We start from the raw sequence: 27,211 nt of genomic DNA, 5'->3' as shown, positions 1-27,211 counted from the left end.
TTTCCAAGATGGCGGCGGAGGGAGGAGGGAAGGAGATGAACGAGATTAAAACCCAATTCACCACCCGGGAAGGCGTCTACAAGCTCCTCGCGCACTCCGAGTACAGCCGGCCGAACCGGGTGCCCTTCAACTCGCAGGGCTCGAACCCCGTCAAGGTCTCGTTCGTCAACGTCAACGACCAGTCCGGCAACGGCGACAGGGTCTGCTTCAATGTGGGCCGGGAGCTCTACTTTTACATCTACAAAGGCGTCAGAAAGGTAATGGAAGGGGGGGAAATACACACGGCCGTGTCTTTCCCACGCGTGGGGAACGTGCGGCCGTCCTCCCCACGGGGACTTGAAACTGGGGTTGTTGTTGTTTGTTTCTGCTGAAGTGCGCAGATGATGATGTGATCCAGAGGAAGGCCACTTTACCCTGACCCTAGGATGCACACACACTCACGCCAGGGATGCGACACTGACGTCACAACTAAGCGCCATCTATATAGCAGTAGTTCCCAAACTTTTTCATGTCAAGGACCCCCAAATTGGCACTAATTAGCCCGCATACCCCCATTTGAAAATATATGCCAGAGACTGATGGTGATTCTCAACCATGTTCATTTCAAGGACGCCCAGGCAGTTTGACCTGCCTTATAGGCTACGGACCCCCATTTAATGGCATTTATATCTCTGGAACCGCAATTTATATTGTAAGATCATCGTTAATTTAAGTCAGAGTGTACAAATGGAGCCAAATGTACGCACCAGTGTTCATTTGCATCCATTTGTGTATTGCTGTCAGTCTAGATTTGCACGCCCCTTGCTGACGCTGACCCCAAGTAGGGTTCGAACCCACAACCTTCCCCGTGAAAGGCATAAAATTATGCTCTAACCACTACACTAGGGCGCCATTGTTGTCTGTGTCTATGAGGGTCAATTTAGAACCCCTTGGGGAACCCTGTGATTCCCTGGACCCCACTTTGAGAATCATTGACTGTCCTATGATGAATTCAACACGCCAGGCAGGCAGGGATGCGTCACTCGTCACCATCGGTGACTTCACAGCTAAGCAGTTAGCACAGATCTAAGTGGAAGTTGGGGCTCAACTTTAAAAAAAAATCTTTTAGATATGATGTTTTTATCTCTGAGACATGGGAGCTCGATGTACAACAATGTGAAGTCCTGACTGTCCATTTAACTCTTGGAGTGTACAAAATGGAACCAGGTCCATTTTGTTCCATTTGTCCCTCGGTTAACAGACCTGTAGTGGTCAGTTTGGTTCCAATACATGAATTGATTAGCAGGGTAACCCCCGGAACTCCCTTAACCCATTCTGGACCGGAACCCCTTTTGGTGTTTTAAGCATTATTAAAAATAGCAGATCTACAAGCTTGTAGCGCGGCACGAGCTTGTAGATCTGCAAAAAGAAATTAATTGTGAAAATGTGTTGCAAATCTTTCAATATATATTCTTTCAGAGTGAACGTTTGAACTCAAATCTTGCTTCTGGGGGGTCCCTGGAACAAAATATGTACAGATGGGGTCCGCAGGCCAAATACAGATAATTCTGGGGGACCTTGACATGGAAAAGGTTGAGAACCACTGACATAGAAACACAGGTTTCTTTTTTAAATCGGCCTCAGGTCTAAATTGTTACGGACTCCTGGCGGTCCCTGAAACATTGTGGGACAAAGTTCTTCATACTCAAGTCATAAGGTCTTTGAAACGGCATAGGTTTCACCGTTTTTGTTCTGTTAATTATAGTTTAGTCACACAGTAGCCCTTTTCTCTTGAGAAGAAGAGCATGACTAAAAGTCTAAACTGGGGCGAGAGTGTCCAAGCAGCTGATGCTTCTTGTTCAAAGGCTAGTATAACGTATGAAATCATGGGACTGTACACTTCCTGCTGTTTGTTTCTGAGTGACGTCACAGCCTTGTCCTTGGTATCTTCATCCTAGAGCAGTGCTAACTTAAGGTTAGCAATAGTGAGCTGGTATAGCCACGGTTTGTTTTGGCCTGGATGATTATGTGAGCTGGTATAGCCACGGTTTGTTTTGGCCTGGATGATTATGTGTATGTGTAACTTACTTTTTATTCTCGCTGTTAATTTAACTCTGTATTGTATACTCTGAGTTACCAATGGGATACATTAACACAGGACTTTAGTTTGTGAGGAATGGGTTGTCATCATCAGAGGTTGTTGACATCCTGTCCCATTGTGTTATAACAAGTTACCAAATGTGTCACATCATGGACTGGTGATGATTAGAATTACATAATCACGTTAAAGTGAATAATTACTACTTAATTACTCTCCGTTATATACTCCTTGTATTCCAAATGTCTGGTCCTGAATATAAACAAATGGGAAGCCCCCAGGTACCAACACAAAATGAAACGGGAATGTAGACGACATACATACATGCTGTAGTAGATTGGCGTAGCTCTTCTTTATGTGTGCCAGCTCTAGACGACGCATTAAGAAGAGTTTAATACATCGTCATCATCGGAAAGCAAATTTATCAAAAACCTAAAGATTTTCAGGATTCAAATTTAAAAGCACCAAAAGTAGCTGATCTACAACCAGCTCAAAACAAGTCTATTCACACCGCATTTATTTTCAAGCTTGTCGATCTGCTACTTTTAATGCTTTTATGAGTATGATCTAGAAGGGTATTAATTTACAAAAAAAGTTAAAATATGAACAGAAGGTAATAGGTTTCTGCCAACGACTATCTTTGAGGGTGTGCAGACCTACATTTGATTTATGCTACAAACAGGCAGTGAGGAGGGAGTGTTTAGAATTTATATCTGAGAATATTATGTATTGGAGGACCTCAGAGAAGATGGTAATAATGGCAACATTTCATCAGCTATGTGTTCCGGTTTGTCTGTTTATCATAGAACTGGTCTTGCCCACAGTCTCTTCTAGGTACTGTGCTGGGACACAGTGAGTGTATTTAGTGAATAGTGACATTTACAGTATGTTCAGTGAGTCACTGTGTAAGGGTTTGGATGCAGCATGGGCTCACGGATGGAGCCATGCAGGAAGCCAGGTTTGACTACATTAGCAGGGGCATTAAAATGGGATGATATGATAATGGATGCGATGTTTTGAATCAGTTATTTCGGGCACAGTGCTTAAATGTAACCTTTTGTCAGTCAGACGCAGACTGTCACTGTCTTCTTCCAAACAGATACAGTCACGTCTGATTTAGTTGTGCACTGAACAGTGCAGTGCATTGTGTGCTTGTATATCGGCTTGTTTCAGCAATCAGCGTTTCGGCCCGAAACGCGTTGGTCCTCCCTTTTTGTGTAATGATCTTTGCCATGCCTTAACTTACAATAAAGGCTTTTTTCACCTCACTGGAACAGAGTGCCTTGGATCCTCTTCTTTATTAGTTTAATATTAGTCTTTGCTCAATATGTTCTTTTGTTAAGCTTCTTGATAAACCTATTTAATAAACCTTGTTACACTGACCTCAGATATATTACTGAACAGTATTAAGGTAATGCTGTGTAATTTAGAGCACAGATAGTACTTTAGCATGTTAGTGGAATTGTGTTGCTACTTGCTCGGGGACAGCTTGGGTCCAAATTTTATTTCCCTAGTATCGGCTACTGATATTTACAAAACCTGCTCTGCAACAGGAAGCGATCCGGTTTTATACCATTAAAGACGACCTCCACATGTGGAAAAAGGCTTATAGCCTTTTTTGGGGGAAATTAAATGGAGACGGGTTGGTGAAGGTCATAGCCATTTTTTACTAGTTATAGCTAATGTGATTGTCTGTCTCTAGTGTATCTTCTTTTTATTAATAAATTGCTGTGATATTATCGATATTACAACATCCAAAATCCCAGAGGATATCTACCGGTAGTCTCGTATCGTTGTTATAATGGCCATTGCTGCCAATAGCCAGTACATATAGAGAGAGAGAGAGATATGACTGTCAGCCCAGTGAGCCATGTTATGAGTATTGGTCCCACTGGGGATTGTTACATGACGTGATCATGTTGTCATTCTCCTGTGATCTCATTCAGCGTCGCTCTAAGGCCAGTGTCTTGTTGTATTGTTAAGTGGAGTTGAACACTTTGTTGAGCTCGGTGGATTTAGTGGTTGATATTGGCTGATAAACGTAAACTTTGTTTGAAAACGTTTAAAGTGTTGTGAGCTTTAAAACCTTTTCAAGCTATTTTTGCAATTCATCGTAAGACAAAAGTGTGTGTGTGTGTGTGTGTGTGTATATATATATATATATATATATATATATATATATATAAAAAAAACTTCACTTGAATTTAATCAGTTTTGGTCCCTTTTAAAACAATGTATTACAGTACAAAAGAAATCCTAAAAAGTGTAGGCTGAAGCTAAAAGCTTATTTTTGCCTACCCCATTTGAATACAAAATAAAATATTACAAAATCAATAAACATAATTTCAACTTTGATTTAGCAATAACTGAAAAACGAATTATGTTTGCTAGTCCAAGTAGGAAAGAACAGAACAAAAAGCAAAAGAACAGAAGCACAAAAACCTCAAATCTGGATTTCAGTGTCATTTTTCAACAATATTTACTAATTTGTATTTATAATAGGGATACTTTATTCTAATGTTTTATATTTATTAATTACCTTGGTTTTGAACATTGTTTTGAATTTGGTGACTGATTACATTTTTAATTATTTCTCCAAGCTGATGCATAAACATACCCCTCGCTCCCTGCTATTCATTTCAATGGAAGTTGCTCAGTGGCGTTTTGAAGCACCCGGAAGAACGCTCTAGTTCCGCATTTGCCAACCAACATTTGGTTGTGTTCTACCCTAGATACTCAACTAGAACTGCTGTCCCTGCCCTTGTGTTCTGGCATAATGACTTCTATTGTTTCACTCAAGCTTCATTACCAACAGGCACCCAGGGCAGTGTCTTTTAACCCCTTCATTACCAACCAACAGGCACCCAGGGCAGTGTCTTTTAACCCCTTCACCAACCAACAGGCACCCAGGGCAGTTTCTTTTAACCCAGTCGACTCGAGGCACGACGCCTATCCCAGCCTGGCTGCGTATGCTCATTTATATTCATCCCCTTGGCAACATTATTTCAGTTTAAGAATCGCAATCTGTTTTACTGGCCTGACGAGTACTTTTGCAAACCTGAGGAGCCTTGACTTGGGTTTCTTGCTCTCTATCTAGTTTGATTCCATTGTACTTCTCAGATTTTAGCCTCTCTGTAGTGGGTGTGTCAACTGTCGGGTGATGTTTTTGCCGGTGTGTTTCTGGAAAAGATTACTTCAGGTTTAGTTTGAAAAAACTAGCTGTACTGTATATATTTTAAGAAGTGACAGAGTTTCAACATTGAACTATGTCATTAATTTTCCTTTACAGACTGATGTGATCAGTGACTTCACACCGGTGTACTCATGATCCCAAGTTCTAGACCCCCAGTTCTATACTTAACAGAGGGGTATTTTATTATTTCCACAAGTTATATTAATGACATAGTTCAATGTTACATTAAGGTTAATTAAAGGTTTTACCTACTTAGTTCTATTACAAATAGCTGATCTACAAGCTCACAATGTGACATGTTGTGAGCTTGTAGAAAATCTTTGAAGATTATTGTAAACGCTTAATACTGAGAGGAAATCTAGAATATACATGGCACGCTGTTTTACCTTCTCCCAAGGTGACATTTATCCGATGTAGCCTGCCTGTTTAAATTGAAACGTTGTGCAATATATTTCACCTTGGGATTGCAGCAAGTAAAATTTAATGGTTCCTGTAAGGAAAATCCCCAGAGTCTTGTCCTATTATAGATGTGAAAGAAGTGCCCAGTGAAGTATTTTACCTGGAGTTGGAGCAGATATATCCAAAACTGTTACTTTTCAGGGTGGAGATGTTTCTGCCAGACAGCATGCAACAAAATATATGTTTTCATAAATAGTATAGTCAGTTGAAATTCGAAACAGTATTAGTTAATTAAGAGTACAAAAATGGTTCCATAAGCATGAAGGGTCCTCGGAAATGTCATAAAAGCAGAGGTTAATCTGCCTCGAATTCTGCTGGGCTGTATGTAGACCGGCAACAGCGACATGGTTTTAGAATGATTATGATACCAATACCCTAAATGCCATTTTTCTTTTCTCCCATCATGCATATCATGGCTCCGCCACCAGGCTGCAGACCTCAGTAAGCCCATAGACAAACGGATCTACAAAGGAACACAGCCTACGTGCCATGACTTCAACCCGCTCACGGCCACCGCCGACAGCGTCTCGCTGCTGGTGGGCTTCTCTGCCGGCCAGGTGCAGCTCATCGACCCCATCAAGAAGGAAACCAGCAAGCTCTTCAATGAAGAGGTGGGTGGTGGATGTTGATATTCACACTGAAATTTGTCTTGCGACCCAGCAGCCAAACTGTATGCAGAACAAATATACCCACATTTGACATAGCACAAAGAACAAAACAATATTACATAAAGAGCTTTTAGATGAATTAGCGCGAAATATCCCTTGTCTTCTTTGTTGCACAACGGTGTCCCATGAAAATGGCAGATCTACAAGCTCTGTGGGACTTCTGCTACTTCTGCTGCTTCTATTTTATTTATATATAATATATATATATATATATATAATTATATATAATATTTTTTAATTGATTAAATTGATTGGTTTGATTACCTGTTGCTCCCCTAATGTGTTAGTATACATATTCTGCAGTTCCACATTTTGAAAGTGGAAACAAGCTTGTATGAGAAATAATGCCACTTTTATGCATGTGATGGGCTGTGACTGAATCTTGATCTGGAAAGACAACCCAAAAGGTAGTTTTAAGCATCCTCTGGTGGACAAATGTGAGTGGGCACACAATCTCACATACAGGCATACAAGGACTGTTTTTACAGCAGATATTTTGAAGGGTGAACACATTCATTGTATGTGGTTTCATTTAGATCAGGGGGGATTCAAACCATTTCTTATCAAGGTCCAATATCTATTCAGCAATTAGTTGAGATTTAGCCTCTCAGACCAAAGTCTAAGAATCTTTTTTGGTACCATAGGAGAGATAACAAGCATACGATCAAAATAAGAAATTATTGTACATGAATTGTGTTGACTTCTCGTAATTTAAGTGCCGTGATCTTTTTCCGTGATTTCTTTTATTGTTGTATCATTTAAAAAGAAAATTGTACAGAATTTGTTAAAATGTGATCCACCTGAACTGAAGCCGTAGTTGTATGATAAAGGGGGAGGGGTTAGGGGAGGGGCTGATGTCACTATATTGTTTATTTCATTGGCCCGTTTGACTGTACAAAGTTAATACACCATTGCACATAAAAACGACTCCAGGGTGTCTAATGAAGTACTGTCACCTCATAGACACATGAAAAACTGGAAAAATAAAAGAATTGTGGCACTCCCTCTTTAATGTTTTTCAATCAATGAAAATATTGCTGGTTTAATGGGACTAAACGATCAAATTGAGGGATGGTGTAGGACTAAATTGGACTAGTATTGAAGTATAAATGAGGCTTCAGTCAAGTGTCCCGGAATGGGGCCACCCGGTCCTTGAACACAGCCCAAGAAAAGAGACTTGCTGACAGGTGTTTCCCTCTCCTCCCCATCCAGAGGCTGATAGACAAGTCGAGGGTGACGTGCGTGCGGTGGGTCCCGGGCTCCGAGAGCCTGTTCCTGGTGGCCCACTCCAGCGGCAGCATGTACCTGTACAACGTGGAGCACACCTGCGGGACCACCCCGCCCCACTACCAGCTGCTGAAGCAGGGTGAGAGCTACTCGGTGCACACCTGCAAGAGCAAGTCGGCGCGCAACCCGCTGCTCCGCTGGACGGTGGGCGAGGGTGCGCTCAACGAGTTTGCCTTCTCGCCGGACGGCAAGTTCCTGGCGTGCGCCGGCCAGGACGGCTTCCTGCGCGTGTTCGGCTTCGACGCCGCCGAGCTCCACGGCACCATGAAGAGCTACTTCGGCGGCCTGCTCTGCGTGTGCTGGAGCCCAGACGGCCGCTACATCGTGGCGGGCGGCGAGGACGACCTGGTGACGGTGTGGTCGTTCTCGGACTGCCGGGTGATTGCGCGTGGCCACGGACACAAGTCGTGGGTGAGCGTGGTGGCGTTTGACCACTGCACCACCAGCGTGGAGGACAGCGGTACTGACCCGCCCGCCGAGTTCAGTGGCAGCGACGAGGACTTCAACGAGCAGACGCACTTTGGAGGCCGAGACCGGGCCAACAGCGCCCAGTCTCGCCTCTCCAAGAGGAACTCTACCGACGGGAGGCCCGCCAGCGTCACCTACCGCTTCGGCTCCGTGGGGCAGGACACCCAGCTGTGTCTGTGGGACCTCACCGAGGACATTCTCTTCCCACACCTGCCCTTGTCCCGCACCAGGACTCACACTAACGTTATGAGTGCCACTAACCCCCCGGCCACCGGGGAAGCTGCCACCACCACTGCCACTACGGTCCCTGCTGCTGCTACCCCCGGTGGCACCAACGGTAGCAACAGCGACTGCAGCGGCAACCCAGCAAACTCCATCCCCCCCACCGCCGCCGCCGCCTCCTCTTCCACCGCCCTGCCTCGTTCCAACAGCTTGCCACACTCCTCCAACCCAGCGGGGGGTGGTAGTGGTGGGGTGGGCAGCACCCCCAACAGCCACACGGGCAGCAGCAGCAACAACAGCAGCAGCGGTGGCAGCAGCACCACCGCCACTGCCACCGCCACTGCCACCGCCAAGGGCATCATGGACAGCGCCTTCATCGCCACTGGCGTCAGCAAGTTCGCCACGCTGTCACTGCACGACTCACGCAAGGAGCGCCACGAGAAGGAGCACAAGCGCAACCACAGCATGGGCCACATCAGCAGCAAGAGCAGCGACAAGCTCAACCAGCTGAGCTCGGCGGCGGCCGCGCGCACGGCCAAGGCGGACGCGGCCAAGACCCTGGGCACGCTGCTGTGCCCGCGCATGGAAGAGGTGCCCATGCTGGAGCCGCTGGTGTGCAAGAAGATCGCACACGAGAGACTCACTGTGTTGATTTTCCTGGAGGACTGTCTGGTCACAGCCTGTCAGGAGGGCTTCGTTTGCACATGGGCCAGGCCCGGAAAAGTGGTAAGTGACAGGCCCGTCATGGACACCATGATGTGACCATGCCTGTGTCTGAACGAAAAACTAAATAAGCCACACGCGATGATGATGATGATGATGATGAGGGGGAGGGGCTTCTACTGTCAGGCCACAGAAACTTTTTTTTTTTTCCCCCTCTCTCTCTCTTTTGTTTACGAGCAAACATTGATCACGACTGTTCCCTCAACACTGTGTGCATGTTGATGCTTAAAGCCACATCCCTTTTTTTGGTTGATAAAAAACGACTAAAAGACTAATTTTTTTTTGCTTCTTTTCTTCTTACATTTTAACCACTTAAACCCTGTATCCTTTGTTGACCGGGGGGGGGGGGGTCAACTGGGGTCTATACTCCACTCAGTTTTTCCCCTAGACACTAAATATCTCTGCCGAAAATAGCCGATCTACAAGGCAACGCATGTAGGTCGGCAATTTCCGCCTGAATGTTCTGCTGTATCTTTTGCGCCAAGCGTTCGCCCATGGTGATGTGTCCCTGAATAGGGGACGCTACACGCTAGGGGTTCATGTGGTTAAAGATGCCGTCTCATTTTTGTCTCCGTGTCTTGTTGTGCCTGTCGTGTGTGTGTGTGTGTGTATGTGTGAGTGTCCGTGTGTGTGTGTGTGCGTGTCCGTGTGTGTGTCCTTCCACAGGGACTGCTCTCGTCTCAAAACAACAACGCAGCCAACTCTCCCAGTGGGACGGTCGTATAGCCCCGGTCCTGTGGCGCTGCTTAACCACAGCTCCATCACCGCTTTAGATTAGAGAAGTGGGGCCCCAAATAATTGTCTAAAACACTAAGATTTTAACGATAACACGACGTTAATATAAAAAATTATAATAAATGCTTCTTTAAACCTAAGTCTTTATATTGGGAATAATGTTCGCAATATAAAGTACAATGTTGATCCAAGCCGGAAACACAATCAATCAATTGGTTATTAAACCAAAACATGCTCTGAAAGCACACACGGGCACACCCATATGACCACTTTAACATGGCAGCCGTTTGGCTGCAGTGTTAAGTGGCCAAATGGGTGGGCCGCGAACAAACGCTTTTCAAGAGTTTCTTGTGGGCTCTGATCCAGAGAAGGTTGGGAGCCACTAGATTATGTGAGAGGTGATTGGCTGAATTCTTCCATCTAATCTGAAGCTGAAACCCCCCTCCCCCCCACCACCCCCTATCCTTAGTGCCTGTAGGTCTTAGGAGACTGGACGAGATGTATGACTATGTCTCTCTCCAGCTAAAACCTTTTGTTATATGAAAGGATCTCGAGACAGATTTGATTTGCTCACGTCCTCTTGGTTTGTTCGGACCATAGATGGTGTAATAGAGTGGTTTGTTTTGGGGCGGAGGGGTTATCTCCAACTTCCGGGGTGTTCAAGAGAGCCTTTCTTTTTTCTTTTTTTGATTGATTGGAAATATCACAGTTTTGAAAAAATTTGCACTGATTTATTTTATTATTTTTATTCTCTTGTCCCACCCCCCCTCTTCATTTTGAATTTGTAATGATGGCAGAACTCAAATGCAAAAGGATTTTTTTTTTTTTTTTCCGAAGATGGCTTTGGAAGCACTTGGGATATAGCTACTCATTATCCTGTCTCAACGCTGGATGCTGCAATCACATGCCTAATTTATCCCTGAGTTTCCAGTGAATTATGGGCGTCACTTCCTGTTGTCAGTCAATTCGATTAATTTGAGTGATCTGTGTCGGTCAACAATGTGGGAACACAACCTGACACAAATCAAAAAGGATCATAAGTATTCGAGTCAACTCCTATCCTATGTTTCATTCTGATTGGCTGCTGTTACTGCTGTAACACCTGAATCTCTGCATGGGGATTGAATGATGCTGGTTAACACATTGATTGGCAGGTATTAATTAATTCTTCTACCACCGCCAGTGTTTTTACCTTATTTTGTCAACCCATGCCCCACAGGACCCGCAATGTATCCATGAGGTAACCAAAGGCTGTTTGAGGGGACAGGCCATCACATTTTTTCCACCCGGATTATACATTTTGTAAACGTGATCAGTTCTTTATGGGCCATTGAATATAGCTTGTTTTGACCAAAAACGCAATCTGGAAAATAATCCGAAATACATTTATTGTTCTATATCTAATAGCATGTAGGCGGACAGTTTCCTTTTTTGTTTTCTTCACTTGCAGTTCATTTCCGGTTGTATCTGTCTACTAGCAACCTACGTTGGCGAAGAGCGCCGTCTATGGTAAACCACTGAATAGACCGAAGGACGCAATATTGCTTGATGATGAGCATTGATCATTAGTTTGATACTAATCATTGATCTGTCAGGTTGGATCTGTCGGGTTATGTTCCCACATTACATTATTGTTGCCCGTTTTGATCCCTAAAATTAATTGAATGACTGACGACAGGAATTGATGCTCATAGCTCCCTAGGAAACTTGTGGAAACTTAGTTGCTCGCCAGTGTCGCACCAAGGAAAATAGGCCATCTATGAGCTCACCGTGTGTAGATTGGCTATTTTCCACGTGAGTGACACCATCGTGCGACAAAGTGTAAATCGGGCAATAGTTGGTTTTTCTTTTTATAAAAATAGACAGAAAATTGTTTGCACTTACATAGTTTGTTAGAGGACAACGGCTTTACAATTGGGAGTGTGTAAGGTCTCCCTGACAAGGTTGTTGAAATATGAATGGAATTTAAAAAGAAAAAAGGAAAAAAATATAATAAGAACCTTTGTATCTATTGAACAATTATTTTAATATTGTTTCGAATGAAATGGGCTCTGTATTATATATGTAAATATTGTACTTCAATGATTTATGGGTGATATGATCATGATTATTACACTAGTTCGAGGTTCTCCTTATTTCAGAAAATAGTGATATTTCTAATTACAGAAACAAAAAATATATATACATAATGTTCAAATGAATCTTGGAATTATGCAGGTTAATGTTTTGTTTTTCTGTTGTACATAAAAAAGAGAATTCAGGTGTATTTTTCTTAATGAAATGTTTGGTATAGGAAAAAACATCTATGAAAAAATCCTCCTTATGTTTGACGCTAGCTAAACGCGCCGCTGCGCAATCATTTTTCTGACGTTACATGCTGGTAGGCAGAGACGCAGCGGTCTGAGGCCTTGCTCACACTGCAGGCAAATCTGGTTTTATTTTCTCAAATCTCATCTTTTAAGGACTGACTGTCACACTGTTATTTTGTTGCTGTTGGGCAGAAACCGTATCTCCATATTTTAACTTGTGTTTTTTTCATACATTAAGCCCTACTTGCCATACTGCAGCGTCACACAAAAGCATCAAAAGTAGCAGATCTGCAAGCTCGAAACACGGCGAGAAGTTACTTTTTGAATTCTAAAAAGTAACAATTTTGGACATATGAGGTTTCCTCCTGACAGACGATTGGCAAGTGATCAGGTCAGATTTGTGTATTCAGACATTGGCAAAAATAAAGCCTGATCTACAAACTCGCAACATGTTGTGTCACAATGTGTTGTGAGCTTGTAGATCAGCAATTATTTTTGGCGAGCCTGGTGTATGATGAAGTACGGACCGAGACACATCTTTATAAATGGGATTTGAATCTCATTTCAAACCACATAGGAATGCCGACCAGATCTGAATTCACAAAAACAAAAATACAGGCCTGTCTTTTCTTACTTTTTGGCTGTTCAGACAGACTTCATTAAAACCGGTCTAGTTCTCAGTCTGAAATCTCTGAATAGGCCGGATTTGGGCTGCCTAGTGTGAACATAGTCTAATTCAGCCATCATTCAGAGCTCAGGTATACCACAGGAAAACTTAACTTTTAGCTGGCATAGCTCGTTCACCCTATCGACACATTGTCCCATCAGTCACCATCTGTGTTAATTCAACTCTCAGACTAACATCTCAGTCGTCTCGCGTAGCCAGACAACTATTCCATAATCTCCGAAACTGAAACAATTTGAAATTTGTGGGAGGTCTGGCTCGCGAGACTACAACAAACTAACATAACCAGACTGAGAGATGGTTGGTTTAAATTTGTGGCTGGGTAAAACACACCCTATAACTTCCTCTGTTAATTGTTGAGAAATGAATGACTGGACTTGATGCTGACCTTGTGAAAAAGACAAACGACACTGTTGATCAATTGATGATAAATGTCAATACTTGATGATGGTGGTATGTGTGCTTCAGGGGAGCGAGTTCTTGAAGCACCCACATAAAGATTGAGGATTCTAACAGTGGGAGCCTTTTACTCCATGTGACAACTATTAAAACAGCTTTGACCAGATGCCTGTCACTGTCTTTTCTTCCTGTCCTTTGCTTTTCTGCAGAAGCCTTCTCTTTTGTTTACAATAATAAGCAAAGGCCAAGTGAGTGACACAATCGGTGAAACAAAAGAAACTATCCAAAAATAATAGTAACAATAGACAAATAGATTTTTCATATTAACCACACTTTTTTTTCTATTACTTTAATTTCGGCCTGGAACAGTTATGTTTATTTTGGCAGTGTTTGTAAAAATTGGACTAAACCTATATTTTGCTTTACATTTTCCGTCAACAAATCAATTCTTCTGAATATATATATATATGTGTAACCTATTTATGTATTAGATGCATGCATATACTTAATTTAATACATGGAAGATGGAATATAATTATAGTACAAACTTCTGTTCAACCAGAAATTGAGCCAAGCTTAAGGTGAGTTCAACACCTTTTTTTTTTTTTTTTTTTTTTTTTACAGAAGTTACTGTCCCCCATTTCAAATAATCCATGCACAAAATATTGAAACATGCCCTTATTATATATTGTACTGAGACAGCTAAATGGTTATAGAAAAAGTGACTTTGAAATTCTAAACGGAATTCTTCTCTTGTCGCACCTTCTTGATGACAATCTTACATGTACAGCTCACAACAACGCGTCAGATTTGGCGGAATAGCGAAAAAAGGAGACCAAGTACTGACCAAAGATCAAGTTTAAAGTATTGAGGTAAGTCTAAATATACACATGTAACGTCATGAATCCATATGTAGTGGGGGTCCCTGCTTCATCTTTCTCTCAGCTTAGGGGTCCTAGGCCTTAAAACTGTTGACCTGAAGACCCCACACTTAGGTGGGTCCACCTAACTACAGTGTGTAAATTGTAATTGGCTTGAGGTTTACATGATCAGAATTTCGAACTGCCCAGTAGGAGGCAGTATTGCTCTGAAAGAAAACGGAACTGTTACAATAATATGAAGGTACCCTTGGGCCTTGTATGCAGTGAGATTTCTTTTGACAAAGCTATCACTTTACAAAATGGGAGACATATAGCCTAACTATAGGAATTCATTGATGCAAAGTTTCTTTCTGTCCCATGGGTGTGGAGTAAAATCACAACTCCAGAAAAGTATCACTGGCTTTAAAAGTCTACAGCTGTTCAATAGGGGGAGAAAGAAAATCAGTCTTTCTTCCATTGAAACCCATGTGTTTCCAAAGGCTAATTGGAAGACTGACTGACAGGTTGGAGAGCTCATCACCATTGTTGCCATATCTGCTTATTATAAGCGACCTTGGGTTTGTTTTTTCCATAAAGTTGCTTGTAAAGTATTGGTAGTTGTGGGTTGCAGGTTTTTGGGCTTGTTTCTAAAGTGTAGGTGGGATAAGTGATGCTTTTTTATAATTTTTACTAAAGTGTTAAATTGCTCTGTATTTCGATATATGAATCATTGCTATATAGAATCGGTAATGGTCTCCCTGTCTCTATAGCTCTATTAAATGGCTCTATTCATCCATGTGACCATGTATTCCCATAAAGAATTTGTACGTAAAAAACCACAAGATTTGTTTGAAGATAGACACGTAAATTATAGCTTTATACTATAGTGCTCATGTGGTGGAAAAAGTAAAATCAAATCAATAGGCTACTTCCATATAGAAATACTTTGAAATAAAATTCCGGAATTCAAAATTGACTTGATTAAAAGTAAGTACCAAAAGTACTCGTTATGCAGAAAGATTTAACAATTTCTCAAATGTACAACACATTATGAAAATAGGAGATCTACAAGACTCACAATGCGACACTGATCTACAAGCTCACAACGAAACGCATTGTGACCTTCTTGATCGGCTATTTTTATGTTGTGGCTTTCGCCTTTATTTTTTTATATATTTTTTTTATGGAGGAACAGAAAGTAGGCTGACAGGAAATGGGGAGAGAGATCGGGAGTTGAACCCGTGGCACACTGCCAGCTAGATTACCAGCCAAGGTGCCTGGACCGCTGAGCCACGGCCCAGTAAAAGTAAAAGTATATTTGCCTCCGATAATATTAGCCCTAGTCACTTCTTTTGTGGTTGTTTTTCCTAGGCCTGCATGCAGGTTGCTTCTTTCTCTAGCAAAATCTGGAAACACTGAACTCCTTTAGGCGGTAGGTAAGTAGTCAGTCATCCCATGCAGCAGCGCAGAGGCTGTCTATCTGACAGGCTGGTGATGGCTCCATCCATCCCCTCTGGGACACACTCACAAATCAATGTTACATTATGCTGAGCAAGTGTAACTCTGCATTGGTGCTTGCTGGACCTGACTCGCATAAAAAAACATAAGTACAGCTCCAAGTAACAAAATAGGCATACATCTTTGCGATTATTAATAATAGGTAAAATTTTGGGAGTATTTTAAAATGTCAAAAGATCATTATACATTTGAAAACTTGTGAAATGAGAAATTAATTAAAAAAAAAAATTGATGGAATAATCACGAAGAAAATAAATAATGTATAGTTGCAGCCGTAAGACAGATAGGGTCTAAACAGTTTGAGAACTACTGGTGGGCTACACTCTAGCGCAGTAAAGTTCTCAAACTGTCTCATGTCAAGGACCCCCAAATTGATATGCATCTACATGGGCCCCATCTGAATATGTTTTGTGCTGGATAAAGTGGTTCAAATGATTTCAAAGCTGTAAGAACACATTTAGCTGGGGACCCTCTGAAACCACCCCAAGGACCCCTTGTGGTCCCCGGAACCCACTTTGAGAACCACTGGTCTAAAGTACCTCCATTGCGGTTCTAATCCTGTTAACACCATGGTATTTTTCTCTCATATGAATGCGTGAATTTAATATTTAGCAAATAAAAACACTGCAGGTTAAAATGAGTTCAGCGCCAGCTCTGCATTCATCTTGCATGCAGCACTGCTTAGGGAAATAGGTCTCCTTTGATAGGAATCCAATAGATTGAGACTAGAGAGAATCAGATTGCTCCTTTTGTAAGGTCCTACATCTACCCATGATGTAATTCCCTGGTGAGTACGTGTGCCTCTGTACTGAGTGACCCACCGCTTTGTTTTGTTCGCCCAGCAACCATGTGCAACGTCTATAAATGATTAATTACCAGATCTCTCAGACCTTGGGAAGCTGGAGATGTCATAGTATTACATAAAGCCTGGGTGTAGTCGTTAAGATGAATGGCTGCATGTAACACGAGATGTTCCAGCTGACAGAATCCAATGGAAACGTTAACCACTATACTATATGTATGCACCAGGGGTTCCCCAGGGTTCTGTAGCCCAGTGGTTGTCAAAGTGGGGTCCGGGGACGGGGTCTCCAGCTAAATGTCACCATGGTTAATTAAAAATAGTGCTATAAAAGTGCTATTTTTTGTCATTTTAGAAAAAAGTGTTTTGAATTAATTATTTTTATATTAATTTTTTAACACACACACACACACACACACACACACACACACAAACGGTGACCTATGACATGACCAGGATAGGGACGCTAGCCTATACTGTTCAAGTGGTTAATGGCCTATCAAAATTGATTAGGCTTGTGAAGATTTAAGTGGTTTGCTAACTGAAGTGGATTGACCTTACATCACTTCAGTGATGTATTGTAGATGGCAGTCACTTTTTTTCCATTTTTTTAAATTTACATATAGGCTGCCTTTAGGAAATCTGCAGGCATAAACCAAGACGTATATCAATCAAATAAAATAAAAATATATTATGAGGATGAAAAGATGCTGAGAACGTAACTATATGGCAACAAAACGGAGCTCAGAGTGAGGTATGGGATATCCAAATACCAAAACCCTCGCCCCAAAACACAGTCGCCCCGGGCACAAATCCAACGACCTCAGAATGGTCTCTAACCTGGTATTCCTAAACGTAAACCTCAGTAAACTATGCCTAAACCTTATTGTTATTAACCTTTACCTCAGCTAAACGGTGCCAAAACCTTACCCTATTCCTAAACTTACCCTTGATCAGGCCCGGGCAGCTAGTGTAGCGGCCCGGGCACCTAGGTTGCTAAGCCAGCCTGACGGCGCGTCGCGGGTTCTAGACTCGATCCCGACGACCTTTGCTGCGTGTCAACCCCCCCCCCCCCCCCCCATCTCTCTCCCCATTTCCTGTCACCATACTGTACGCTATCCAATCCAGCAGTGATATCCAGCAGAAAAAGCCCATCTAAAAATATCTAAAACTATGCCTAACCCTGAACTTGTGTTTAATAAATCATATCCTCGGTAAAACAAATACATGACAATACAAGAACCGCCCCAGCATGCGGTCGGCCGAAAAACATGGGGGCGAGTGTGTTTTGGGATGAGCCTTCCGGTTACCGGATATATCACCCCCTGTACGAACTTTGACCCTGAAACAAAAGTTGTTTTGTACCGTTTCTATTATACGGCACAGTAGTCTTTAATGAGGAGAAAAACTACTCCCACTCACTGTATTTTAAGCCTGATTTATACTTAGTTGTACAACAGTGGCGTGCACCCAAAATAGTCTATCTACACAACGCGTAGCATCTGTGACGCATTGTGAGCTTGTAGAACCGCATTTCTTCCTGGGCGCTCGACACTGTCGTATGACAAAAGCATAAATCATGCTTTGGTCAGCAGTGATTTAGTCGGGGAACTTCTCAAGGCATATATTGCAAGCAAATGAAAGGGAATACATTTGCATACTAACCTGCACTGTAAAATCATGTGTGTTATTTTAACTATGTACAAAATGATATAATCAAATTAATCTGTAAGGTTCAAATTAACACTGAGGACATTACAGTGTATGGCAGCTGTTTTATGCATTAGAAGCCACTGCAGACAAGCAGTGCCAGGACTGCATGCAGTTAAATTTACTCTAAACTGTGACCTCTGTGTGACCTCTGTGTCTTCTGCTGCAAGCTGTGCCCTAGTTTTGTTCTGCCTTTAACTGTGTTTTTGTACTGTTTTTAACCTGTACGGCGACCTTGAGTGCCCGAAAGGCGCCTTATAAATAAAATTTATTATTATTATTATTAAACTATAAATTATTTTATTCAATAGAAATATGCCTGAAACCAGTCCCAGTCAAATGTTGCATCAAATAAAAAATATTTTAATATGAAGTGCGTATAGGCTTATAGCTTATCTTCAACTCTTTCTCTCTTTCTTTTAAAATAAATGTTAAAGGACTAAAGTAGGGATGCACCGAAAGGGAAATTCATGGCCAAAACCGAATACCGAATATCCGAATATGATTAATATTATACATCTTTTTTCCTACCATTGCTGTCATGGCCGTACCTTAAAGCTACCTGATTTATGGCAAAATAAATGGTTATGGCCAAACTTAACTTAAATAATAATCACTATTATGGGTCCATAAAACATTTATTCAGCCCTTTTGAATGCATTAATTGCATACACTATTCAGTGATATATTTTTATATATTTATATATTTTCTGCGGCCGAATATTCGGTGCATCACTAGTTAAAATAGTATGTTTATACAGAGTAAGTACAGAATAAATAATCTCTCAATCACTTGGTATAATGACTGTGACACAGTCCTGTATCTGAAAGGTCAGAAATGCAGTCCTTGCAACCACAATGTTTCCAGCCATACAGGTCTAGTCCAGAATGCCACTTAAGCACTATTATACTTTGTTGTACAACAAATAGAAAAAAATGTTGACCTACAAGCTTGTAGATGTTTGGAACATTTGAAAGATTTAGAAAGCTTTTGCCTATAATGCCATGTTGAAAGTGGTTACCACTTAATATACCTACACCCGCACAGTATCATTGGTATGAAGTGTAACTGAATATCGCTGTTTTAGTATCCTCACTTAACCCATTAACCTGAGTTTGATTCTACAAATGTTATGTTAACTTAAATAATAATCACTATTATGGATCCATAAAACATTTATTCAGCTCTTTTGAATGCATTAATTGCATACACTATTCGGTGATATATTTTCTGCCTTATTGGGGCTGAATAGGCCGAAAATGCATTTTTAGCCATTTTCTGCCGAATATTTTCTGCGGCCGAATATTCGCTAGACTAAAGTGCTTCCTCGGGAATTTGTTATTTTTCCCAGACTGGCAGGATGTTAGATCTCCCAGATGAGGAATTTGCATGGATGGGTTTTGTTCGTTCAGTGAGAGAAATTTAGAAAATACTTCTCCCATCACTCCTAATAGAAATAAATTAAAGATACCTATTAATGGAAATAAAACCTGGTGACCCAAGGATCAATTAATAGATAAAAATAAATTCTATCTATTTTGTAAAGCTAATTAGAAAGGACTGCAAATAAATACCTTCAAATAACCCAGCAGGGAGACCAAATACCGTGCTGTATTTACCTTAAAGATTTGTGAGTAGCCCTTTAAATTTTAAATGACAGTCACTGTACCAAAAAATAGAAAGATACCTTAAAAAATGATTTGGAGACAGGTGAAATAAAGTTCTGAGAAAATTTCAGGGTTTAACAATTATTTTTAGTAGGTATAAAGTCAATTTACATAGAGAATGTGCTACATGGTTCAGAATATGATAGTATAATACATCAATATAATTTAGAATAATCAATTGTTCCAAGATTGATTCCAAAAGAACCATGCTCTTGTATGCTCCTGGTTTATACAGCATCTGACGTCACTTTTGTTGATATAAAGTTCATTGGCGGTGGCGCTGGTTGGCGCTGGTTGTCACTCATTGGTCCACTGCATAGATGATGAGACTTAGAATTCATCTCCTCTGTTCCGCACATCAATGCCCATGGAAAGCCGGGAGAGCACAGAGGCTGGCGTTGCCAGGCAACTTGTTGATAACTTTCCCTGCACTGTGCTAAGTTACTAGGCCAAGGTCATGTAGTCTCAAACCAAAATAGACTTTTCATTATGGCAAGTTTGGGGCTGGAGGCAGACAACATGGAGACTGAATAAGGAGTCAACAAGATATAAGATATTAAATCTGAACCTAGCGTCAGGAAATCCATAATATAAATATGATAAAATAATATAAAGGATAATATAGGGCTGAGATGATTAGGCACGTGGATGGTGACATGACATTAATAGGATAAGAGGAACAACCCGGAGTAAACAGGCAGTAGACTACGGGTAAAATGATGATATGGGAGAATAAGGTGACAATATGAATATTGCATGGGCCAAAGTTCAGGAGGATATGGGACATTGACCATTGGGCATTAGTTTGTAAACAGATAAGACATATTTATCTATCAACTCCCATCCTACACTTTACTGTATGTTGGTTATTCTTTGCTGTTGATTAAGAAGACCATGCTGCACATTAAGCTAATCATGTGAGGAGCCGCCATAACCATTTGGGGACCCAATGATATGATATGAGCACCCCTCACTTTACACAAGTGTGATTTTTCTTTTATCTGTGGAACAGAGTCAAACCAAATTGAATGCCTCAACTACTATGTTCAAAGTGCTTGGCAGGATGGGGGGTCCCCCAGTTCAAATGTGATTATTTTGGGGCCTGAAAAGGTTGCGCGAAGCCGCGAACCACTGGCCTAAAGCATATCAAACTGGCGGCCCTTTAAATGATAAAGGTTGAGAATCACTGTTCTGTTCTAATCTGAGCAGTCTACCCCCAGTGGAGCAGAACCAATTATTGGACTCGTCCACCATGGGAGCAACTATATTATTCAGTCATCACAGCTAGGACCCATACAGCATGGCAGCTGCATGCCCAGTCACGTCTGCATACAAAGTAGTATTAGAATAAAAAACACATTTATTAATGTTGGGCTTATTAAATGTGTTTTTATTCTAATAGTTGTAGTTGTTAGGATTATTGGATATGAAGGTGATGTGGATAAGATGTCTATTTTTAACTAGCTTTCATCTGGCTCTATACTGTGTTTATAGTAAATAAATACATAGTATGTTCTGGTCTCCAGGGGGGGTAAATTACTTTGTAAACGTTCAAGTGGGTTAAGTTAAGCATCCAGTGTACCTCCTGCATTCCAGTCTGTGCAGTAAAAAACTAAATATTACTCAGTCTGGCACAAAATAAAGTTGATTGGAATCCGACTTTTTTTCTCACCCCACAGAAATGCTGTAGTGTGTAACCCATCTATACTGCAGTAAAACAAAATCCTTCCCAAAAACAGTATCTGTTCTGCCTGATCAGGGTAACTTAATCTAGAACATCTCAGTTGGTGCGTGACTACCGCAATATGCTGAGCACTTCAGACAAATGTTTGTAGTTATGTCACATTTAAATGCATACACACACACTCACACACACACAAAGTAGCAGATCTATAATACGCTCAAACACAGCACAAAGCATCAAAAGTGACTACTTTTGGTGCTTTTGTGACGCTGTGGTATGATCAAGTAGGGCATTAATTTACCAAAAAACACAAAAGATATAATATGGAGATATTTGTGCCCAGCAGCAAAGATATGTAATTAAGTGTATACACATATACAGTATTAGTGTGTGTATAGAGAGAGAGAGAGAGAGAGAGAGAGAGAGAGAGAGAGAGAGAGAGAGAGACTAGCCTATATATTAACTATAAGTTATGGCTTGGCTATTGCTCCTGGTTTTTGAACAGTGCTCAGTGCTGGCTGCAAAGCCTTGCCTTTAGGGGAAGTGAGGAAATCAATGCAGCCTCACAGAAAGCCACGAGCTCTTGGCGGAAACTGTCAATACCCGAGCCACACTCAAAGCACTTAAAATGTAAATGCACTCTCTGCAGCGACAACAACAGGGGATGAGGTGCTTGTATCAGTGTGTAGTAGAGGAACTCCCCAGGGAGAGAGAGGCCTCCCATTCATCTACCTGGACACATTTAAGTCTCTGCCTAAGCCGGGGCATCAGTCAGAAAAGTGCACCTCAGTGGACGCAGGCCTAATCACATCATAGGTGGGTGTGATTAGGCTTATGGACCCGTCAATTCCTCTAATTCAATGAAGCTAAATGTTACGCTTAAGCACAATCTTTACAAACAGAAAGCGAGTGCCCTTCTAGTTCTTAACCAATCGTATGAAGTCTAAAACACTGGACCCATAAGAGTTCATTTGAATTAACACTGCCGATTTTACTGTAATGTAGATTGGGATTCCAGAGATTTTACAAAAGATCACACTTGTGTGAAGTGAGGGGCACCCACTGTGGCTGCCAAGATGTATTTATATTGGCCACAAGACATTTCACGTTGTCAACTTTTGTTTAACTGCTGCCCTAAACAAACTAAAAAGTCCATAGACGTGTCTGCCATATGAATGTAATTTCAGAAGCCAGGCATTCAAATAGGTATACAATGCAAATCAAATGGTCTAATTGATACCAAACTGGGGGGGGGGGGTCATTGAAATGGAAAAAGGTTGAGAAAAAACATGCCCCCATCTAGACTTCACTTCATAAGTAGCACATCTGTGGTCGTGCCATCGTCATGGTTATTTCTGATGCCGTGTTTTAGTGCACCGTTCAAAGTGGCTGAATAACAACACACAGTGTGCTAGAAACCTGTTGAGGACCAAATTGAAGATAATTTAATTGGAACAAGGTGTCTCAAGGGATCTTCTTTTCATCTCAGCAGATTCGCGATATAAATACCTCCCGAATTAATTATGCATGCGCACGGGGACTGCTAAATCCACAGATTCATGAGATTTATGACTGGCCCGGCGAGAGCCTCACTGCTATCTCGGCTGTGTAAGAGGTGTGTGCTACATCTTCAGTAGAGCTTAGGAAATATAACCCTCAACACTCAACCGAATTTAAACCATTAAAAATAATTGGGGTTAATAATGTAATCAATTTCTCTAAAATACCCCAAATAGCAGATCTACAAGATCACGTGTCACAAGTTTGGCGACAGTGTGAGCTTGTATATCGGCTATTTTCACTGCTTGCACCACACCATTGAACAACAAATACAGGGCTTTGATTTTACTAATGATTTAGTAGATTACAAAAGCCAAACTTGACTAGATTATTACTAATTATCAAGATATTCAATAGTTGCAGCCCTAAAATACTTAAAGAAATAGAAATAACTTAAAGGTAAAGACTAGTGACAAAGCAGCTCAAACCCAACATTCTTTTTATTTGGAACAGTCCATTAAAACAGGCAATATGAATAGTAGTCCATAAAGATTTCTTTTTAAAACACTTTCGTCTTTAAACAGGATGCAAAAAAGAGATAGTAATATAGAATAGTAGCAATAAGGTCACTGTAATCGAAGGTAACTCTTGCAGAGTTCATGGTCCCTGATGTCGCCCCAGCCCCCGTTTTTGACGTGTGGGGCCACGCCCCCAGCTCCGTTCAGTCTCTTTGTGATCAGGATGTTTTTGGGGAACAGCTGGTTCCCGCTGCTCTGCAGGACGTTCTCGATCTTGGTCTTCTGGCTCACGGGCATGCAGGCACTCTTTTTGTGATGCATGCCGCAGTCGCCGGCGTGGAAGACGCGCGGCGCCTCGCTCACCATCACCTTCCAGTAGTTGGGCAGGCAGGCCACGGTCAGGTACTGCAGCGACCAGTCCCAGTTGTAGTCGTCGTACGTGCAGAAGGCGTCTGTGCAGCGGAGGAGCCGGTCGTACGTCTCCCGGCTTAGGGCCATGCCCATGTTGTGCTCGGTGGACTTCCAGGCTTTCACCTCCACCTTGTTGGCCTTGCCGGAGTAGCCGACGTGGCTGTAGCTCCCGAGGGAGAGGATGTCGCAGTCGGGGCACTGCTCCCTCTTGAGCGCCTGCATCTGCTTCAGCATGTGCAAGAAGTCCGGCGACACGTAGTGGTCCTCCTCGATGAGCAGGACCTGACCCCGGTGGTCCTTCAGGGCCCGGACCCTGTCAAACACAAAGTGCAGCTTCCACCACCAGTGGTGCTTCGTCTGGGAGAACTTGGCCTCGCGGTAGTGGCCGAACGAGTCGGGGTACTCGGCGTTGATGCAGCCCATCTTTAAGGCGTCGTTCCGGGAAATGTCTCTGGGGCAGTCCCTGGGGTCGTGGCCCGGGAACTCCTGAGGGTACAGCTGGATGCTGAAGGGGAAGAAGATCTGCAGCACTTGGCAGAAGTCGACCGAGGCGATTACCTGGTTGATCTCCGGGGACCAGAAGTCGTGGCTGAATATCAGCAGTATGCTCTCCACGCCTCTGGCCTTGCGTAGACTGTCCACCAGCAGCTTAAGGTAGTCGGGCCGGTTGTGCACCTGCACGACCACCACCAGGTCGTCCTTCTGCCGCGCCGCCTTAAACCGCTCCACGTTCCTTATCGTCTGGTCGAAGTTGAGCTGGAAGACGATGCCCCGGTAGACCAGCGTGGTGTTATCCACCTCTGGCTTGTTGTTATTAGGCTTCTCTTTGTCTCTCTCCTTTTCTGCCGCATGACTATTGTTGTTGTTGGCTTGGATGACGGAGGCATGGACGAGTGGAGGCACTGGAAGCCGGCTGGGGACGGCGGGAGCAGCAGGCGTGTTCTGCAGCACCTGGTTATTATTGTTTCCGTTGTTGCTGCTGCTACTGCTGCTGCTGACACTACTGCTGCTGCCGACGCCGCCTCCTTTCCGCACGCCCCCCTCCGCCTCCTTGGGGAAAGTAGACCCTCCGTCTACTTTGATGTTGATGTTGCTCTTCTTCTGCCTCCCGCTGCTCCAGAAAGCAAGGCCACACACCAGCACCACCAGCGTCAGTATCACCACCTTCCTCTTGTAGATTCGGAATCTCATGATAGGCGAGTCACCCCTCGTCCTCCGTGCAAAGGGCTGAGAAGTTTTTGATTGTAGAGAAACAGAAAAAGCAAGCAGGGTTTCTGCGGTTAGCGGTGATGCTGTGCTGGGGGGGGGGGGGGGGGGGGGGAGGGGTCAGGGGGAATGTACAGGGGGTCTGATTATAAAAGGGTGCTTATTATTAAGTTGATAGTTGGTGATGCAAACTGTTGGAATGTAAACATGGATTCCTCTGGAATGTCAGTGGAACGGGGTAAATACTCCATAAGGCATGCTGGTTTCTGGGAGACAGCAGGGGAGGAGTGTGCAATGAACCCACTGACTGTAAAATAAGCACAACAGTATAGAAAATTAGATAGCTAAAACTACAATCTTCTTGAAAATTATTATAGCATTCGTACAGCAATCCTTTGCATTTTAAATGGGGACATCTATGACGCCATATGAAACCTCAAGTCCCGTCCAAATATGGACAGTATATTGATATATATAATCTGGGATTTGGGATATTGTAATGAAATAATAATATTGTGATATGTCATAAGTGTTGTCTTTTCCTGGTTTGAAACTTTTTTTTAAAGAACCGTTTCATACAGAAATAGCCCAAATGTTCTTCTTAAAAATATTATTTAAACTATTTGGCAAATGGCGATTCATTATAGCTGACAACTATAATTGATTCATCTTTGCAGCACTATGTCAGAAGCCTTTAAGGCTTTCACTGGCAACAACCACGGTCACGAATCAAACCCTAATCAATAATATTTCATCAACATATACAGATGTAAAAAATATGTTGTATTGGACACATTCGAGTCTCCATCAGGCACAAACAGTTCAATCATTCTTAGTTCTGGTCCAAATAAAGTGCGCACACACTACAGTAGCCAACCACCGAAATGGTACGTGTACCTGTATTAGTTTACATGATGGTGGCGTGGCATTATTTACCTTCCCCCTGAAAATATCACTTAAACTAGTACAAGTCAAAGGAAGAGAAATCCCTGTAATTGTTCATGTTTGCTGATGTTCATAAATTATTCATGTTTATTACAGCTGCAGCTGTATTATCGTGATAGCTACATGTAGCTCGTGTCTCGTTTTATGATGCGAAGTGCAAGCATTACAATGAAACACGTCTGTTTTTACACTTTGTATTGGTTTACAAACTAACAGCCATAGCCTATATTTTTGAAACATCCCAGTGCAAAAAATATCCTACGTGTGCTAATGTACACATTTTTCACATTCGCAGTTCAATGAACACCCATGATTCCACACAGTGCATGTGTTACTGGTCTGTTACCAGAGTTTATGGAATAGATGAGCGGTTTGATGCGTTTCAACTCGTTTAAGTATGATTTCTAGGCATTACAAACATGGCATTCATTTACACACAACGCAAGTTAACGCACCGACGCATCCGTCAACAACAACACTGGAAACGCAGTGAAGCATGTGCACATGATAAATAAGAATTCATACAGCAGCCAGCGTCATGCTAAATGCAGTAGCTGGTAGCAGCTAGCAGGCAGCCTCCTCCTCCGTGCACATGAAGCGTCCATTTGCAGCGGAATAATAATGAAATAAAACGCATCCGTTATTATTCCCATATTTACCTCTTTAGGTGGAAACGCGGCCGTGCACGGTGCAGTAGGTTCGACGAGAATCATATCAGTACGGTGACGTGAGACTCTCTTTCTCCTCCATATTACCTGCTGCCTGTCGCTCTGTCTGTCTATCTATCTATGTGTCTGTCTGCAGCGGCTCGGATGAAGCAACCAGCCCATCTATGAGCCAGCCAGCCTCATACACACAGTACAGTACGCTGCTACACGCACTGCCAGTGCCAGGTGCGTCAATGTACCGCTGATAAGAACTCCACTTCCGACGAAGTGGACTTCAAATTAAGACGCATCTATCTATCTATCTGTCTGTCTGTCTGTCTGTCTGTCTGTCTGTCTGTCTGTATATGAATGAATGCCATAATTAAAAAGACTACTACTATAGACTAGGGCGGGTGGCAAACGATTTTTGTTACAGGTGCTCTAAACAAACATTAAAGGTCCATAGACTTGGCTTCCACATGATGTAATTTGGTGGGGCTCCATGGCTTTTCCCCCTTTT

The 27,211-nt window shown here is 42.4% G+C and overlaps 2 protein-coding genes across 3 annotated transcripts; one reads left to right on the top strand and one right to left on the bottom strand.

The window, feature by feature from the left end:
* Nucleotides 1–13,391, top strand: LOC310877117 (WD repeat-containing protein 20-like). Its single transcript, XM_083790833.1, has 4 exons — nt 1–257; nt 6,158–6,340; nt 7,610–9,100; nt 9,764–13,391. Exons 1-4 carry the CDS (start codon nt 9–11, stop codon nt 9,821–9,823), a joined length of 1,983 nt encoding a protein of 660 aa, XP_083646959.1. The 5' UTR covers nt 1–8; the 3' UTR covers nt 9,824–13,391.
* Nucleotides 13,392–23,446: 10,055 nt separating this feature from the next.
* mgat2 (alpha-1,6-mannosyl-glycoprotein 2-beta-N-acetylglucosaminyltransferase) lies at nt 23,447–26,900 on the bottom strand. 2 transcript variants are annotated; one of them, XM_083790882.1, is made up of 2 exons: nt 26,704–26,900; nt 23,447–25,120 (listed from the first exon to the last, which is right to left on the bottom strand). In XM_083790882.1, the coding sequence occupies exons 1-2, from the start codon at nt 26,755–26,757 to the stop codon at nt 23,591–23,593; spliced, it is 1,584 nt and encodes a 527-aa protein (XP_083647008.1). In that variant the 5' UTR covers nt 26,758–26,900; the 3' UTR covers nt 23,447–23,590. The 2 variants fall into 2 exon arrangements, with proteins under 2 accessions (XP_083647008.1, XP_083647009.1); XM_083790883.1 differs by having other exon boundaries at nt 23,447–25,406; nt 26,704–26,837.
* Between the last annotated feature and the right edge of the window lie 311 nt (nt 26,901–27,211).

This window comes from Protomyctophum parallelum (genome assembly GCF_964188405.1).
Source record: "Protomyctophum parallelum genome assembly, chromosome: 19".
NCBI lineage: Eukaryota > Metazoa > Chordata > Actinopteri > Myctophiformes > Myctophidae > Protomyctophum > Protomyctophum parallelum.
Note: the sequence above shows the minus strand (reverse complement) of the source record. Positions and strands in the feature narration are given on the sequence as shown.